The sequence below is a fragment of the Hoplias malabaricus genome, chromosome 14 (assembly GCF_029633855.1).
Source record: "Hoplias malabaricus isolate fHopMal1 chromosome 14, fHopMal1.hap1, whole genome shotgun sequence".
NCBI classification, from domain to species: Eukaryota; Metazoa; Chordata; class Actinopteri; order Characiformes; family Erythrinidae; genus Hoplias; species Hoplias malabaricus.
The window spans coordinates 35,302,731-35,323,235 of NC_089813.1; the positions used below are offsets into that span (position 1 = coordinate 35,302,731).

The 20,505-nt window shown below is 40.3% G+C and overlaps 1 protein-coding gene across 3 annotated transcripts in view; it reads right to left on the minus strand.

Moving 5' to 3' along the window:
• Positions 1 to 709: 709 nt before the first annotated feature.
• fibcd1a (fibrinogen C domain containing 1a) overlaps positions 710 to 20,505 on the minus strand; it is an 89,017-nt gene continuing 69,221 nt past the window's right edge. For 2 of the 3 annotated variants that reach the window (XM_066644489.1, XM_066644488.1), the window contains 2 exons: positions 11,635 to 11,814; positions 710 to 4,295 (listed from right to left, as the gene is read on the minus strand). In XM_066644489.1, the coding sequence (XP_066500586.1) occupies positions 4,033 to 4,295; positions 11,635 to 11,814 (443 nt within the window). In that variant the 3' untranslated portion in view covers positions 710 to 4,032. Of the gene's footprint in view, positions 4,296 to 11,122; positions 11,253 to 11,634; positions 11,815 to 20,505 lie in introns of all 3 variants that reach the window. The other variant, XM_066644490.1, reaches the window with a different exon arrangement.

Genomic DNA, 20,505 nt, shown 5'->3' on the forward strand with positions numbered 1-20,505 from the left:
ACCATTCTTATATAATTGAGAAGTAAAGAAAAATGTCAGAAGTGCTAAAGTTTGTCCTATTTTATTGCTCCTTCTTCAGGGAGGCTCTTCTGTCATGTTGAAATATGGCTCGTCGTTTGGAACGAGGCAGTCACATTGACTTCAAGCGGCTTTCATAGCTACATGAATGTTTGATGCCCACAGATTTTTAATGAGCCTCATCGGTCCCTATCCGTCCTCACACAGCAACATAGCAGACACACACACACACACACACACATACAAAGCAAAATCCCCCGTTTCTCTTTTTTTGTCATCTTTAATGTCAAGTGCCGTGTCATTTTAAACAACGCTCACCTGAAAGACGCCAGTGCTTTCCAGCTCCTCAATGGAACCAGACATCTACCCATGCTGGACTATTCTATGTGATCACCAGACAGAACCGACAGAAGACAGTGTGATAAGCCCCCTAAGTCTACAGAAGGGGCTTTGGCTAATGATCTATGCCTGGCCGATCCAGTCAATTACTCACTAATGAGCTGACCCTCAGCTACAGTGTGCTGCCTGACCATGGAGGAGTAATTACCGCACGCTGATATGCTTACCTCAGTCTTACAGACACAACCGCACGCATTAACGCATGAAGTAGTTTAGAAATTCTGAAGGTTTATTAAATGTCACTCAGAACATTGAAACACATTTTGAAGATTAAACAAAAAAGAAAGGAAGGAAGAAAGACAAAGAAAAACAAAACAAAACAAAGAAAGGAAGGAGGAAAGGAATGTAGGCCTACAAGACGAGAACGAAGTTAAGCGGGGCTATGAGAGACTGTATCAGAGCATGCCAAAAATGCAGAATGCCAAATGATTGAATTCCCTCTTAGAAAAAGTGCTGATCTGGTCCTCATCCTTTTCTAATCATTTCCAAAGGTCTGCATTCCTCTTATATTATGTCTTGGAGATGGAGGGGCTGCTGTTAGGGAAGGTGAAGGATGCACGAAAGAACAGAAAAGCAAAAACGTCTGTTCATATTTCTGTGAGGCAAAGAAGCCCCAATTTCAGGCTTTTAGGAAATTTGCATGGACGCCAGGCCCGTGAGAGGGCGGTGCAATTTCATAGACCACCAGTAGGGGTGGTCCTGAGACCTGGGGATTGCAGATTTGGGTCTGTTCCCCCCATAAGCACCACACTCTCGTTTAGCATGGTGACTGTAAGCCTCTGGCCATTAAAAGAGTCCAGTGTAAAGTAGCTGCAAACTCCTCTCATCTTTAGCAGTCAAAGGCAGGGTGAGGAGACTGGTGTATGAAAAGCTTCTCCCTCAACGCTAAACCCGGTGAAATGGTCCAGGTAATGGCATTACCTTTGTTGCCACATGCTGGGATATGAGAGCACTCGTAGCACAAAAAGCCCTCCTCTCACGTCTGAGGGGAATATTTTAGCTGTCAAACCCATTCCATCTATAGGGCATCATCCCCTGTAAAAAAAATCATTTCATCTCGCCAGCAATGACTGCGAGCTGAGGCCCCAGGCTCTGCTTATTGAGAGAGTTAATGTGTCATAATCTTGAAAAAAAATCCCGTCAGCTTGCCTGAGTGCATTAGTTTTGAAGGGCCACTGACAGCTATTCATTTGGCTGTAATTCAGATTTCCTGCGACAGAGAGTTAGCTTTTCAGCACATAAATATTGGCCTTTCACGCAAATTTCTTCTTAACTTTTCCCTGTTTGCGAAAGTAATAAATAACGTCACTAAAACTGCAGAGGTTCTTCGATTCTGCTACGAAGGAAAACACTGTTCCGTTTTCATTTTTCAATAGAAATATAAAGGTGACACTGCTATGAAAACACTTTTCCTTTTTTTGTTTGTTTGTTTGTTTTGTTTAAAGTGCAGACACCTTCCATCTCAGACAAATATCATTTTACAATTACATCAAATATCGAGAAAATAACAAAACAGACGGACACGTTTCTTAGACTGTAACACCACACTGTGCGCAAGGCCATGACCCATTCAGTAGGAACTGCTTTGCTTTAATCAGGGTACTGAAGTACAAAAAGCACCTACTGTTCATATGAACTGAAACAGAATCTGAGGCTGTTCGTCAATAAACTGTAACATATTTAAATAACTGGTTGGACAGTAAGTATGTTTACTGAAGGAAGGTGACAGAAGGAGTGTCTCTTTGCCAAGAGAGCAGTACTTGTATTTGCCCGACTTTATGAAGCATAGGTAGTTTATATTGAGCAGCACTGGAGTGCACATGTCCTTAAGAGTCCAGAAAATGTGCCTCACAGGATATGGATGTTATTTCCTGCATTGTTTCCAGTCAAAACTGCTGAATGGATGGTTTCTTCTTGGTATTTTTCACACGGACAAAAAAAAAAAAATAGGCTCATCTCAGAGACTCAGCGAAGAGGGGTAATATACAGTGGATGAGATGCGATAATCACTTTCCTCTACAAAGTGAACAGAGACAGGTCCCGTAACACAAAGCTCCGGTTTCACCGACCTGTGAAATCTCTGTGAACTCAGAGTCTACCCTCTGTTTGTGTTTGCAGCTGAAACAGCCGATAAGTACAAGTTATTCTGGTCCGAAAACATAATTAACATACGGAAGAGTCAAAATCTAAATAGAAGATGGAAACAAATTTGACGTAAACTATCCTCCACCTCCAAAGCTCATTTGTTTTATTTTATTTTATGTGTGTTCTCCTCTCAGTTAATCCTCACACTGAGGTCTAGGCTCTGATCTAAACTTTTCCTTTTCTTAGTAACAACTTTTAGCTCTAAGTTGTCTTTTCACAGTGGAAGGATGAAGAGAAATTGTGGAATCTTGAGTTTATTATTCTTCTATCTTTCGTAGGTGAATATTATAAGTATCGTTTATCTGATCGCAAAAGGCTCAGGTGATCAACTGTAGTTTAAAAGTGCCGTTTTATCATTTAATAAAGGTATAATTATCATTACGCTTTTTTCATCTTTCTTAAGCAATGGATTACATTATATATATCTTTATAAATATCTGACGAAAAATGAATAATTTGTTTTAGCCGTTTTGACAAGAAATGAAACTAATGATCTGACTTTTGCGCAGTAGTTTAGATTTAGTTTAAAACGGAAAGGTCCTACAGGCTTCTGTGCTCTGTCCAAATTGAAGTATTACACTCCAGCAGTCCACTCCGAACAAGTACCACATACCGATTTTCAAAAATGGTTCCATAAAATGCTACAATAACGCATCTATCTCATAGTCGCAGTGGGTCAGCACAAAAATTCCTGAACAAAATGATGAAACAAACGATGTGTGAATAGGGCACTGGATCTGTGGAGCTCCTGACCGCTCCATTGATGAGCCTCACAGTAACTGTGCTGGGCTCTTTATGGTTCCATTGAGTTGTCAAGTGTGAAAAATTGTTGTGATTGGGCCCATCGCTCTGAGAGTCGCCACAGCGACTGTCTCTCTTCTTCACATCCCTGCAGGTCAATTAATAGCTTTTGGTGGGCATTAGGGGCAGCCGGTTATCTCCTAGTGACCAAAGCAGAGGTTGTATGCTGCGGCAAAAAAACCTGACACACCTTCAAAAACAAAGCATTTGCAGAAAAGATGGTGGAATAAAACAAGGGAAAAGCATGTCTAAGACAACCCTGGATCTCTGTGGGTGAGAGGGATAATTCTTCAACAAAAAGCTACACATGATTCTTGCTAAATTCCACAACTACGCAACTTTTTTTTTTCAATTTTATCAACAGTTATTTTTTTAAAGGACAAGAAACTTTAGTATTTCATAATAATATTCAGAGAGGTGACCAGGAGAGCGAGAGCAAAACAGTTGCCTAATGCGCTTCAGCACTAATACTGCACTACAAGATGGGTCGGGCTGGGGGGTACTTTGGAAAGAGGGCTTAAAAACAGGACCACGCAAAACCGAGGGGAGGATACTACATCGTCACACAGTTCTCACACATTTCTGTAGTTTGTGTCTCTAACACCTACAGGCCAGCGCTCCTCTGTTTCTGTGCATGGTTGCTTTCTTTTAGTCTGTCCCATGTCCCTCTCATTTGTTTTCTTCCCGGGTGGGTCTGATTTTCATTTCAGTGAACTTGAGTGAGTACTGCCATCCTGTCCAGGATGACCACTCGATGCCGTCGGCGTAGGAGGTGTGCTGACCACGCAGGTACTGTCCGTTCAGATTGGACGTGTGGCAGTTACGGTACCACCACGCCCCATGATAGAAGGAGGCACAGTTGTTCTCAGAATGATCGTTGTCCTTGTCCTTCGTGGTGAACTTCATGCCGTTGTGTTTCAGCAATGAGTCACCTACAACGTGAGAGGGAGAGGGAGAGAGAGACAGAGACGGATAGGGTGTTAGACAATGACATGAGGTACAGAAGAAAAGGTGGAAAAAAGAAAAAGGCAGAATAATAATAAAGAAAACGCTGAATCACTAGCTCCTAATACACTGTGTCACGCAGTTAAATGATTTTAAAGAGCTGGGACGCCGGAATGAAACACAGCTGAATGTAATTCACCGTATTAAACCACACACAATCCTCATAGGTCTTTGTTTTTGTTGCACCGTCTGCTAAAACACTATAACAATTTAAAATATGCCAGCACAACTGAATCATTTAGTTACAAACTTAACGGTATTTACTTTTTGCAATGGCAGATGAACAATGCCAAACCGAATCATCTGTGTTTCTGAACAGCAGAGATTGAAAACTCATTCTGCCGTGCCAAAGAGTTCAGTTCTCTCAAGTTTAACCATCTGTCGCAGCAGCAGCAGCAGAATAAACTGTTGACTGTTTTGAAATACAGTGGCTGAACGAATGTAGTTGACATCCAGGTGTGGCTTTTGCTTTACATTCATTCCAAAGACAAACAATGGATAGAAAATATAGTGTGTAGTTAAAACACGTTTAAATTAACGAAACACTACACACAGAATCAGTGCGGTTACTGCAGCAATGCTATCACCTCTGCAATGTTTACAAGGCTGCTTGCCATTATAGGTCATATGTCATAGTGTTGTTGAGTACAGCAAAGAGAAGACCTATGCAAACTTGCATTAGACAAGAGAAGAAGTTTATCTGTGAATGTTGCTGTCATGAGAAAACTTGGAAATTATTTTTATATGTAGCAACCAACGTTAAAGTTTCAAACTGTACCATGATCTTACGACAAACGTTAACTCTTATTGCTGACATTTTGAATTGGCTCCAATAGTGATGTCACAAGCACAAATCCACACAAATATCATTAACGAACCTTACACTCATAAGTGGGGAACGATGTAGAATAAGGCCACATTATTCATAACGTGCAGATTTCAGGAAGGAGACAAGCCCACATGCCAGAAGAGGAGAAAAGAGTGAGATGGAAGGTGCAGTGTGGCTTTTAAGCACTGTGATGGACTGCAGAGCTGGTGGATGTAATGTTGCTGTGAGTGCTCAGGTTTAATCTAATCCTGGCTCACTCCAAGGCTCTGCTGAACCCGAGCTCTACTGATGAGATCAGGCTTTATTGCCAGTGTTACAGTGAAGCCATGGCTCTGCACTACACACACACACACACACACACACACACACACACACACACACACGAGCACACACACACATGCTCCTTTCATTTTCCTGCAGCATGGATCACACTCACTCTTTTATTTCAACGAAGGAGATCCTATTGATATAGTTATGTCATGTCATAAAGTGGAGTTACACGTCATAAATTTAATTCCGGGGCCTCGTGGATTCATCAGCGTGTTCTATGAGGTGATGAATGGCCCAAGTGATGGCACCAGTAAAACAATTGAATGCTGGAGTGCGAAAAGGAATTGCATTAACTGTAGAGGTAATGAGAGAGATTTCCGTGTCGTTTGGTTGAAATATGGCGCTGTCTCTCTCGCCCTGGCATACTGAATATCTTCTGCTTCCAGTGAATAACGCACAGTGCTCTATGATTCAGATAAAAATCCAACACCATGTCCCAAATAAATCACAGTATCAGATGAGATTAAAATTTGTACATCCCACTTTAATTAACCCATGCACCTTGAGTACACTCCTCTAAAAGAGGAGTCTTTTAAACCTCATCCTGTCAAAATGAAAAAGTATAATTGTTTTTTTAATTTGTCACGAAAATATACACAGGCCAATCATAACTTTACAATGACCTTTTTGTATCCCAAGTGCACTTTGTTGTTCTACAATTGCATCTGTTATTCTGCTTGCTTTGTTAGCCCCCTATTCTCCCTATTCTACAACGGTTAAGGGTGACCTGCACAGACCACCACACAGCCTGTATGATTTTGGTGGTGGATCGTTCTCAATGCTAGACCAACACAAATTGTGCAGCAACAGATGAGCTGTAGTCTCTGACTTTACATCTACAAGGTGGATCAATGAGCTAGGTGTGTCTATCAGAGTGGTGAGTGAATGGACACAATATTTAAAAAACTCCAGTAGCACTGCTGTGTCTGATCCCCTCGTGCACCAGTAAAACACTAGTACACCACCACCACCATGTCAGTGCCGCTGCAGTGCTGAGAATGATCCACCACCCGAATCATACTTGCCCTTAGGTGATCCTAGGTGAGATCATTTTGATGATTGGGATATATTTATCCAAACAGTTTCAGAGGGATTTTCCAGACTTCCTCAACTCGGTCTTAGAAACTTGTTGAGGTTTGTGTTTCTCACTATCCAAGTAATACATTCAGTGATGTAGGGGTCTGAGCTGTGAGTGTTACGCAAACACCAACAGTGTGATTGTTGTATGTGTTGACATTTTTCTTCTTTTTCGAATATTTCTTTTTTTCTGCAATGGTTTTTTTGACAACTGCATATTTCAGACCCACAGCACTGTGGTGTCTTCTTTCTTATCAAGAGAGGGATGGATAGAAACACTTGCGTTAATCAAGGGTAGATCTTGATTATCTTCATTCAATGATGAAAGTTTAAAGAACTGTTTATTTGTTGGGGACAGTTTTGGTGGTCTACCAAGTCTTGGAAAGTTGGAGTCTCATTTTCTCTAAATCCGTTAACTCCAGTTTTGGAAAGTCCTGTTCTTTTGGTTTGTTTTCCTTTGGCTTTACTCGTCCTTATGTAAGAGGATTATCTTACACCTAAGCTCTGGAGAAATATAGGAAAGAGAAATAAATGAAGGATGGTCTCTGCGTAGTGCTGAATGTTTTGTTATACTAAAATGAACCCTAAAAGAGCATTGTATACAAACAAGACTTTTCCACACAGGAAATGTAATGTTTATTTAGTTTTATATTTTTTGAACTGTTCAAATAACAATTAAGGTTTAGCTGTCTGCATAAACCTAATAAAATCTGTAATGTTTGACAACGATATCGGTATGCAGATCGCCCCCTTGCAATTTAAGCAATGTTTCACTTTTCTAAAAGTCTTTAAATTTCAGGCCAAGTGTTATGGCAGCATAGAGCATCTCAGCTGCCCGCAAGCCATACAGCTACCCTTAGGCTGCAATGGGACACTATCCCAAAGTTGCTTTGTGCAAAGCATTAATGAGAAGTAATTGACCCCTGTACTGGTAAAGACACTATTACGTTTTTCTCCTCTCCATGTGCTGTTTCTTTTGGGTGGAACACTCCCGCTGGAGCAAACTCCACTGTAGGTGGGTGTTCGTGAAGCAGTGCATTTCAAAGCATAACAAATCTTTGATCATGTACAAATTGATACCAGAATATTCTACTCATAAACCGAGTCAATCAATTTACCAAACACATTTTCTCTCAGCAGAACAGCCTTCAAAGCTCCAGCACCTGAAAGGCCGGGGTAAAGCGTGTTTGTGTGAAGGTACGCCACAAAATTCAAATCAAACGTCTTGGGACGGACCCACCTACCCATGAAAGCAATACGAGTCATTAGGCATGCACAGGAATTCATAAACAGGCTCGCGATGAATACATTACAACATCAGAGGGGAATTATGCATGCCTCCACTCGGACAAGCATTGTTACAAAATTATCAAACGCTTTGCATATAATTCCGCTCCTCTTTTCCTGGCCTTCCTAGTGGCAGCAAAACTGCCATTAACACTGAGCTTTGAGGTTGAAGGAGCTGGAGGACTGGCAACATTTGCTGAGAATGTGCTGAGGAACCTTGTCTCAGGTAATTGAACTTTTTCAGACGGTGTTCTTCTTCTCTGTCTCTTTTTCTCTCTCTGGGATCCTGAATCATATGGGTGCTTCATTAATGAGCACATCATTAAAGATCACGCATACTGTTTGCTCAGAATGGAGTTATGACTCAGTGGTCCCTTCGCAGCAGAACAGCACATGATGTTCAACAAAAGACACTTATGCAGACAAAAGGCACCTATTATCTGTTCTGACATCACAGATTAATGAGGAAATTACATCAAGTTTAAGAGAGTCAATCTAGTGGAATTAATGTACAGGCCTAGTGTATGCCCCACCAACATCTTTATTGGGGGTCTTTCAACTAAATGGCTGCCACTTTCCATTGCTCCCGGCAGCTGCTAATGCTGGGCCCACACAGAATTACCCATGCAAGTGTGTCCTTCCAAAGCAAGAAGCCTAGGGGGACTGCTGGTGAATAACTCCCATACGCTGAACTGCTGCCTGCCACTGGCAATGGATCTCAGCTCCACTAGGCCTCTTACACTCTACCTCCTGTCAGAACTTTTCCTTTCTCATTTCAGTGACGGTTGGGCTCTCTGGAGCGGCGGCCTTCCATTTGCTGGACAGAGTATTATTTAAGTTGTCGAGGGTACAGGACTTTTTCGCCCTAACATAACCTCAATCTGCCTTTCAAAAAAGTTGCTTTGTGGCTTTTGTGTTTTTCACAGCATTTCAGTGTTCCAGCCCTGCAGTGAAACCGAAACATGTCTTTGCATTGACAAGCTGAACTTTTCTTTTTTTTTTTCTCACAGCAACCTAACTCACTTCTTATGTTTGTTAATTAGAGCTCTCACACAGCCTTCACGGGAGACTTTGTTATGGTATCAATTTCTCTCTCGAGATCCCGCTGTTAAGTAAAGTGATCCAATCATATAGTAGAATGGTGATTCTAGAATATTCCTTACTTTTCATAATTTACACTATGTGATGACAGAAACAGCGCTAAAGCTGAAAGATACAACAATTAGGCTGACTCAGATATTTACAAACAAGAAAAGAAACCATTATTTTAAATATATTATTTCCCTCCGCACTCAGACACTGCACACTGAAGAGGCCTGTGGGACAAAAAGCAGTGTTTTTGCATGTACAAACTAAAAGGTACTCACGAATGCACTCTCTTTTCTTTCTACCTTAATTACCTTCCTGACATAAATAGCTATGTTTACTCTTAGACGTGGCTTTTAGTGTGTGTTTAGCACATGCAACTTTAATAACTTGAACATGCACTGACTAGATGTTGATAAATGACGTGTTAGTGGTTCATCACAGACTCAGAAAATCTGTACAAGACTCCATTAATCACCACTAATACATGACCTCAGCATGTTTCAGTCTACACTCGCAGCTCAGAAAGCTTTAATCAGTTGGAATACAAAACTGTGGTGAAACGTGAGGATTATTAACGGCATCGCTTCTTCCCATTTCATCCCAAGAAATGTATGCATTTCAGACACTTTGGGAGCAATATAAGTTTACAACAGCAATTAATGCATTTACACATTCATTAAATTAAACAGGATTCACACACATGTCCACTTACCCCAGATTGTGTCAATTACCCAAGACAAGTGTCCAATTTTACTAACAAACACTAGTTAATGGTCAACAAAATGTTTCATGTAAAATCGCTCCCAACATCTTCAACACACTCCAACTTCATCTATGTTTTCATAAATGATGCACAGACATCTCAGTGTGGTTTAGACGAGGTATGACTTCCTGTGAAATATAAAAATCAACAAAACTTTTGCACACTGCAGTGTGCAATTTTAGACAATGAGTGCAACCAGTGCTGAAATAAAGAAGGTAAATATAGACCACATATAATTTTCTGCATGTTGAAAACTCCCTCACCTTCAGACCAGTTGAGTACACAATAATAATGACCAAAGTGGAAATTATTCATGTTTTCAATGTATCTTGATTAAAAACACAGCCACCACAGAGAAAAAAAAAAGTTTAGCTATTAAAACATCTAATTTAATGCTGTGTATGTCGTGAAGTGACGCAAGAATCCAAAGGCATCCTGGCTAATTTGACCACACCGGAAGCTGTATTCTGTTTGTGATTTATGTTAATAAGAGTGTTTGTTTATGTCTCCCATAATAAGTGAACTGCCTGCTTTATTGGAATGCCACAGATATATTCTGCCGCTTCATTATCCCTGCCCTTTCCTGCTCACTCCGAAGGTCATCTGTGGGCCCGAGCCCATGGAGGAGGCCAGCAGCAGGGGAGCAGAACCTGGGACTGATAGAGTGCAGGGACCCAATTAATGTTAAAAAGAGGCCCTGGCAGCTGCACAGGTGAAGCATGGAGAATTGCTCGGCTCTCTGCCTCACTACAGACTCAGATAACCAGAACCCACATGCATACATGCTGCATAATGGAAACATATACCTTGTTGTACCACAATTGACATGGCCGGAGGCTTTAAATTAATCTATGTGTTTTCATTATAATGTCTATTCTTAGGTTTTGTAACGGTGCCAAAGACAATCACAGTTGAAAATAAATATACACGGAAGCACCAATGTTAATAATTGAAGATGAAAATGTAGGGAATAAATACAGAGACACATGGAACAACTGAAGAAGACACTGATGATGAGGGGCACAGACAGGGAGGAGGTGAGGAGCTATGACAGAGAACAAAAAAAGCTGACAGAGGGGAGGAGATGAGAACCAAAAAGACATTGCTGCATGTGGATATCCAGAACATGTGGAGAAAGGAAAACACAAAGCACAGGAATAAAAACCCACACAGAACATAAAAGAATAGAGGAACAGAACCCTAGGCTGAAGCTGGACAGATTTCTTCTGTGGAGCAAAATGAATGCCATGTCTCTACATTTTGTTCATTTTTTTGGAAAAAACCCATGCAGAATTTCCAAATATTAATTGTGACAGTTGAAGAGAAAGAGCAGAATACAACAATATTCAGTGATTTTTTTATATTCACACGCTACTTACTTTTTCCAGCAAAGTGTTCAGCCTTTATGAAATATGACTCCCCTAGGCATGGTGCTAACCTGCCCATCAATAGATAGAATCAAGAGGCCAGAGAGACTGAGCTGCTGCTGCTGGAAGCCACCTACTGATTCTAATTCACAAAGCACAATTTGATGGAACATTAGATAATATAAGATTCTGAAATGCACTTAAGCCAATATGCCCTTTTCAAATGACTAAGGATAAACCACTCTTCACCTTGTTACCCTTAATAGTTAGAGAATGGAAAAGGTTGGCCTATAGTCTGAGTATTGGTTCCAGGCGAAAAAAGCTGGCTAGAGTGTGCAGTTCTGTTTAACAGCATAGGTCTTTAGAATACAGAATTCATAAAGCAATAGGGATATAATTCATCTCCGAGAGGGTTCCTCCTTCACCGTATATCTAATAGATTCAGCCTGGAATATAGAGCTCTCAGCACAGCAGCTGAATACTAAGACTCTTGGACAAAGAGGGACTAGGGGTGTGCTTCATACCGGCCGTGCCCGAGTAGTCCGCCACGCTCAATGGGTAGCCGTCCTCGTCAGGGTCAACAGAGAACAAGCCCACTCCAAAGGATCCGTACTGCGCAAAGGAAGTGCTGTTCTCAAAGTCCTCCAGGTCAATCCTTAGCTCATAGTTAGCCTGAATGGTGAGAGTGTGGATCCGCTTCAGACCTGAAAAACAACAGTGAGGTCAGGTCAGATACTGCTGGGCTGAATGAAAGACGTTACACAATAGAAAAAGGTCCAAGTGAAAGACCTCTTTGATAAAATTTACAAAGTTAGATTGTGTTATTTAGTATCTGGAAGTGATCACAGGGACCCTGACCTGGAGAGACACATTTTTAGAGACTTTAGGAACGTTTAGAGTTCTGACCAGGCTACACAAGAACCCCAAACGTCTTATATGATCATTAATCAGATGTATCACATACAGGGGTTAGACAATGAAACTGAAACACCTGTCATTGTAGTGTGGGAGGTTTCATGGCTAAATTGGAGCAGCTTGGTGGCCGAGCTTCATTAATTGCCCATTGCACCAGTAAGACCATGTGCATCCAATGGTTCAAACATTGTGTCCTGAAGGCGGTGCCGTGTATCAGGACGACAATGCACCAATACACACAGCAAGACTGGTGAAAGATTGGTTTGATGAACATGAAAGTGTAGTTGAACATCTCCCATGGCCTGCACAGTCACCAGATCTAAATATTATTGAGCCACTTTGGGGTGTTTTGGAGGAACGAGTCAGGAAACGTTTTCCTCCACCAGCATCACGTAGAGACCTGGCCACTATCCTGCAAGAAGAATGGCTTAAAATCCCTCTGACCACTGTGCAGGACTTGTATACGTCATTCCCAAGACGAACTGAAGTTGTATCCGCCGCAAAAGGCGGCCCTACATCATACTAATAAATTATTGTGGTCTAAAACCAGGTGTTTCACTTTCATTGTCCAACCCCTGTATGTCACTGCCAATATCACATAGCCTTCTGCAATCATATATTTATGATTTATATATTTTAACTCATTCTGATGTAAGTAAATAAACTAAATATATAATCTGTGTGCTTGGAAGTACAATAGATATTTTATTATTTTGACTAGTTCTCAGAAATCTATATAAATGCGATCAACTGCAAAAGCTCACTATATAGTAAAATAATAATACATAATTACATTGAATACTAAAAATAAAAATAATATAAAATAAAATATATTTCTGAATTAATCATTATATTCAAGATGAACAGGTATAGGCTAAATACCAACCTGTGACAAATTGCCTGTGTGTACTGTCCCAGAGTTACTTAACAGGCAACCCCCAACCCTCCACTACTTTGCTCATAATGAAATGGTTACAGTATACTGTAAAAAGCAATGTATAAAATGTCACAGTATGCTGCCACGGTGTCACCACAGCTGTTGACCTGAATAAGGCACTAACTGACCCTAATGATTTTTTTTCAAAGCTCCTAGTGACTGCTGCCATTAAAATGAGGTTGAGTCTAGTTTAAGAGTGAGCAAAACAGCACTCCATAGAAGTCAGGTCATCTCTATGTGATCAATACTTCTATAGCAGACTCCAATTCCAGTAAGTTTTCACACTTAATATTCCTGACTCCAGCTTTACAGAGAGCAGGTAGGGCGCCTGACAGGAAACTAATGTGCTTGACTACATATGAATTCCCTTTGAAGACCATGCAGTAGTGTGAATGTGTGTGTGTGTGTGTGTGTGTGTTACAACAACAGGACAGAAAATCAATATGGCCGAGTTTTGCCGGGCATAATCGTGACTTGCTGTTGCTGTAAAGTGGTTGTATATAGTAGCATAAACTCAGACAAAATGGAGGGGAAGGTGTCAGGTAAGTATGTGCAATCAGCCGGTGTCCAGATTTGCCAACCAGAAAGCTTCTTACTTCAAAAACAACATATTGTGCTTAGCAGATGCTACACAAATACCGCAAAGAGCTGAATCATTATTATCTTCAATTGTAGAATTAGCAAAGAGTTTTTGGGGCTGAACAAAGTGTCTTACGCACATCTCCAGCTTGGTGATTCACACTAGCAGAGGTGTCTGATTGCAGATTAAATCCCAAAAGAGCCATCACTGGAGAATTATCTTAATCATATGAGATTCCAACTGAGTGAAAATTTGTCTAAAATTTTTCATCAGATGAGATACACTTGTTGAGTCCATGGCTGTGCTGAAATGGATCCCTTTTTATGTTTATGCCACGATTATGTACGTCAGACATTTTTCTTTCAGGGTTTCAAACACAAGAACAATCTCAAAAACAAAACAAAAGCACTAGCAGCTTTATTTCCAATTAATTTTCCTTTTGCTACATTGAATATTGGTTATTCTATGCCATGATGAGGCATTTAATTTGGCTAATAAGCTACATGGCTTTCTATGTGTCTTTATTTGCTGAAATGTAACAAAAACACTAATTAATAAATCTAGCTTCTTAACTACCTTACTTCGCTTTCGCAAACTTTAAAAAGTAATCATTTTTAAACACCAACATACCAGTCTGCTTTCCAGTCTCATTATGGTGCATATGGTGCATCATGCTCAGCCAAGAAGAATCAAACTTATTAAACTTACGTCTAAACAGTGTAAAAACATCTCTGTACAGTTAAAAACAAAGACCGTAACGTATTTAATGCCTGCTGCTGATTTAATTGCAGAAAACAGGCTGAAAACTACAGACTGTGTAGTAGTACAAAACTATTACTGCAACCATGGACAAAGACTAATTGTGTAGTTTAATGACAATGATTTGTCTTCAACCCCTGCACTTCCTGAGAACTTTTTTCCCCTATGTCTGTGTCTATAAATGAGAAACCATTGCTTTGCTCAAGCAGTTGATTTGTCTGCTATTCAGTAAACTACATGCTTAGCTTTTTTAAAGCACAACATTAAAAAGGAGTAGGGATCAGTTTTGCTAACAGAGAAATATGGCTATAATATATTTTTTTTTATCAAAAACAAGATGAATACAGGAAGCGTAAGCAGCAGCCAAGCATGTTGGTGGACTCTGCCAAGCATAAACGCCACCCTAATGGCCTATGTACTGAGTAAATGGATGGGTCATTCACACTGGAAGGTCACTGCTGTTTCGACCCAGGCTCCCGCAAATGGAGCTCAGCATCAGTTCAGGCTTTCGAAGGATAATACATCAGAATCACCAGCTGCCATGTTGTTTTGATTTTAAAGGGAGAAATGATGTGTATGAGATCTTTAAAAAATCTCTTTAAGATTTTAAGAAATTTGATTTGTTGTGCTTACTGCAAACTCAGTTTATAGAAAATCACTGGGCTGAGTTACTGGCCTTGCAAGGAGATTTTCATTGTAGGTTACACCTAAATTAATGTAAAAAGACATTTTCTAATTAAAAAAACAAAAAGGGGCAAAAAGGCAAAAAATACACACACAATATATATATATATATATTCATCATTCATTCATTATCTGTAAGCGCTTATCCAATTCAGGGTCGCAGTGGGTCCAGAGCCTACTTGGAATCATTGGGGGCAAGGCAGGAATACACCCTGGAGGGGGCGCCAGTCCTTCACAGGGCAACACAGACACACATTCACTCACACCTACGGACACTTTTGAGTCGCCAATCCACCTACCAACGTGTGTTTTTAGACTGTAGGAGGAAACCGGAGCACCCGGAGGAAACCCACGCGGACACGGGGAGAACACACCACACTCCTCACAGACAGTCACCCGGAAGAAACCCACGCAGACACAGAGAGAACACTCCTCACAGACAGTCACCCAGAGCGGGAATCGAACCCACAACCTCCAGGTCCCTGGAGCTGTGTGACTGCGACACTACCTGCTGCACCACCGTGCCGTGTATATATATATATATATATAAAGACGTAAAGATATAGTGCTTCTTAACAGTCCATATTAACATATCTGGTCAATTAAAGTTCAGAACACATGCTGGCTAATTATCAGATGTACCTGTAAAACACTTAATTATCTCCTTTTATCAGGAGTCTATGATAGGACAGTGTCAAAGAGAATGATTTGGCAGGATATTTAAGATTCTCCAAAAATGTAATATAAAAAACCCTGGAGAGCAATTACATCATATTTACAGTCTTAAGACATTTACTGCTATACTGGGAGTGTTGCAGTATCAAATGGATATTTCTGAACTTTAAGATTTTACTTGCATGTAAAAACTTGCCCCATTAACTTGTAGTCTCATCGCTGCTGTAAATTATTCATTAAAGATTCTGGCACAGAAATTAATGCCTGGGATGTACGACAGACAGCACGCTGCAGACACCAGAACATAGCAATGGGGTTGAAATATATCAAACATAGCCTTTAATATATGTTTTTATCCAGACATGGGATTTTGGAGTTCTGAGCTTTATGTGAAGTTAATGAAAAGTCACGTCTTTCGATGTCCTCACCACACAGCCAGTGTTGTTGACACAAAGCCAGTTTGATATCTGCTGTTTTGGGCATTGATTGGTTCCACTGACAGTCTGCTTTCTCCCACCATTTTTCTGAGCCTACATAGCAGCCAGCAAAATCAAACACAAGCCTTTTGGCCTTTAATATTCTCAGTTTTGTAGTATTTATGAACCAAAGGACTGCTCTGAACTTCAGCCATTTTATGATTTAATAAAACAGAGGCTTGTTTTTTTCTTTTTTTTTTCCTTTGCAGAGGGAGATGACCTTAAGAGCGAGGCTTTGTGTGCATTCACAATATGGTGTGTCTCATTTCTATAAAAAAAGATTATTATGCATTTTATCAAGAAAAACAGTAGGAAAAGCCTGTTCAGCTGTGCTGGAGCTATGAAGTTATGCTTGCAGCTGCCCACCTTGCCTGGAATTACACTGTAGGTATACTACAAGTAATCCTACTCTGAAACTAACTTGAAACATTCATGATGAATTAACATCTGGATGGCTTAATGACGATGTCAAGAGGTAGTGCCAATGCCTCTTCATTTAATGTTCTACAAGTCTTGCTCACCCAAATGAAAGCTGAAAGCTTGGTCTCTGAAGCGTAGTAGCTTAATGATATTAGATAACATATGAAATACAAGGTCATTAAAACTACTCTCGTTTAAATTGGCAAAAATATTAAAGTAACTATGGTCTCGCTCCTTATTGGAAAACGTAATGAACATTTAAAAAAAATACTAAAAAGGCTACGAATGCCACTAGTTACTGGGAGGTGGAGCTAATCCGTACAAAGGTCTGTACAAGTCCATATGAGCCGTTTACCTCATTCTATGGATGCACAAACAGATCAAAGGCATGAGCGACATAAAATAAACCCAACACAGAGTTGGATTTTATCATGTCAAAGAAAAAGGCAAAAAAAATGTAAATAAAAAATTAAATAAATAATAATAATAATAATACCGCGACCCTGAAATGGAGAAGCGGAGAAGAAAATGATGATGATGATGATGATAATAATAATAATAAACAAAAGTAAAACAAATCATTAAACTACTGACATTTCACGTAAAGGCTTTCCAGATTGGTACGACATTGCTCATATTTGATGATATAAATGAATCTGTATCTTAATTTATCAAACCTGAATCTACAGTCTGACAAATATAGGCCACAGTCATTAATGCTCTTTTCATCTAGAATCATTAAAGTGGCTTTGCTGCAATAAGCGAAGGCCTCTTCTCATCTAATGATGTAACTTCATGGAATAAAATTAAACTATATGCAGAGATTTTAAAGACTTCAATTTCGCCTTCTCTTAGCCAATTACCTCACCCACACCCACAGCCAAGTGGAAATGAAATTTTGGAGGATAGCTCATGGCTGTTGGGTTGGAAGAACACACATCTCTAGGCAAAAAAAAAAAAACTAATTCAAAGGCATCCAAAAAAGAAAGAAAATTAAATTCCCTGCTTATGTTTAAACAGTCGGTTTCCTCAGAATTTACATAATTTAAGGGTTTAATTAAATCTCCAGAGAATCTCGCACTTCATGAAGTCAAGTCATTTCTTGGAGGAGAAACATCAAACTGAAACATTTTCATGAATTAAAGCTGAGTGTCAGGTGTAGTCACAATAATTACCTTTAGAGTGCTTAATTAACTTAAGTGTAAAAGCCACTTTGATACTGCGTTTTTACCTCAAAACCATCAGACTGCCACAGAGTGAAAGGCAATGATTGCCTGCTATGGTTATTGCATAAATCATGATGCTATTCAGGGATTTATCTTGAAGGAGTTTCTGTAAATAAGGATAATAAATGAAGCAAAGTACATTGTGGTCTAATGCGAGTGATTGGTTTTGCAAACACCGACACACACACACACACACACACACAAACCCACACACACCCACACACACATACAATATGAAAGGTTTAATTATGTGTGAAGGACTAAAGGACTAGTTAGACTTGTATGAAATTAATTTCTTGCGCTCTATGGTATATGGTCTGATGGTTGATAAAATAAATAGGTTTCTGAAAAAGAGCCGAGTGGATCTTTTTGCTTGCATAGACATGGCAGAGAGGGCAGCTCAAGTGGTGCACCATGGCAGTGGAGCAGTCTGGCAGAGTCAGGGCTACTCTCCATTTCTCCCCATGCAACCAGGCTTTGCCATTAATTTTTAATCAGCCTTCTCCATCTGTGTAGCAGAAGAGGAGAAGGAGGAGGAGGAGAAATAGGATAGGGAGGAGAAAAGGGAGTACACATGACTGGAGTGTATGCATAGAAATGTTTTTTAACAACTAAGACACACTAGTCATAACAAGACCCAAATGCTGCTTAGAGACATTACACGACTCAACTCTCAGCCCACAGTGCAGAGTAAAAATAGGCTACTGCTAATAATGTCTTCCACAAAGAGATAAGCTGACAATTACATTCAGATGTTTTTTTCTGAAACGTAGTTAACCTGTAAATGACACACACACACACACACACACACACACACACACACACACACACACACACACACCCACACACATGTCCAAGGCCTGCAAGCAGATGCATTCAGAAGATTTTTTTTTGCGCTTGATACCTTAAGTCAAGTTTGCAGAGGCACCTGATCAGGACACCTGAGGAGTGTGGTGTGTTCTCCCTGTGTCCGCGTGGGTTTCCTCCAGGTGCTCCTGTTTCCTCCCACAGTCCAAAAGCACACATTGGTAGGTGGATTAGCGACTCAAAAGTGTCCGTAGGTGTGAATGTGTGAGTATGTGTGTCACCCTGTGAAGGACTGGCGCCCCCTCCAGGGTGTGTTCCCGCCTTGCGCACAGTGATTCCGGGTAGGCACCGGACCCACCGTGACCCTGAACTGGATAAGCGGTTTCAGACAATGAATGAATGAATGAATGAATGAATGAACCTTGTATATAGGATTGTAGAAATATTAAAAAGTAATCTAGAAATTCATTTATACATGGATAGTTTGTCATGTTTGAACCCATGTTGTATTCAGTACTGTACATACATACACTAATGAATGAGTGAATGAATGAAGTTAATGTCAAGTGACTCAAACTTTGTTTTTGAAAGCTGGTGTTTGTTTGTCAGAGTTAATTAGAGAAAGGAGGGTCATGCTGTGGATAAAAGCTGAAAAATCTCTTTGACTAAATCATTTTTTGAGGCCTCTGAAATCCTGAACGGTAACAACGAATGTTGATGCTGGTTTACCGCCCTTTGAAGCAAATTGTTTTTTAGCACTTCAGTTTGGAACATAATAGATACGGCATTCATTCCCCCCTGTTCCTTGATGAGGCTTCATTTCTGCTGTTTGGAAATCACTGGACATCAATCTGTAATTGGTTTGTCACTGACTTCCAACAGCTGCCTCTCTGTGCTGGTCCGGCTCAGCGAGGAATGAGCACCGCTGCAGAGGTCATTTAGCTAAAATTGGCCAGCGTGGATACTCCATTTCCATTTGGTATTTTCTGCCAGTTTTTGAAGGACCACCTTAAAGATTTGTTATTTGCAGATTTCTTCAGCACAGCCCTATATCCTTCAGACTCACCGCTTCATCAATGTCCTTTTACTATCCAAAGTTTTCACAAATCAATCATACAACCACTGGGGATGTCTGTGTTGTCAGCTAATCCTGATTGCTAGCCTAGCTAGTGATTTATGGACAAATAAATATAAAGTTGGCAGAGTAATTCTCACCTCAGTCATCAAATAAACATTTTGTCTTTACTCAGCATGCAATAACACCACAGACATGTTTTTACCATTTCATGCAAAAAAAAAAGCTAACTTCACTGTAATGATGATCAACCACAACGCAGCTGTCTTTCTTTGAAAATTCCTCCCACACCCAAGAGGCATTACCAGAGGCGGGGGGGGGGGGGTTCCTAATCTTCAAACCGGAAACTCTTACCTGGTAAACTACTGTGGCTCAGTTGTAGGATGCGAGTAAGCATCTTAGCAGATTTACAGATTAAGTTATATCCTTTCACAGGAGTGTTCCTTTTACAAGCAACAGAAAGCGTGCACACATTTTAAGAATTCTCACATATGTTCTGTGTGCATAAACAATATTAATAACATCAACAGAATCATTGTCAGAAGTGAGTATAATGGGTCAACTGCGCTACTTTAATATGTACCAATTGCTGACTCCTCTTAAAAAAAAAACCTGACCAACAGAATATGACATGCTGGAGCAGTTACACATGAGCCTAGTGTCACCATGCCCAATGCCAAAGGGAAGACGACAGGGGTACAAAATCTCAAGGCGTTGGCTGCGTTTGGAGTGGCATGAGTGATGCAAAACTAATCATCCAACATCAGTATTGGACCTTACCAAAGTTTATGTGGCTGGATGCACAAAGCAATTTTCCAATATCTAGTGTAAAACTTTCCCA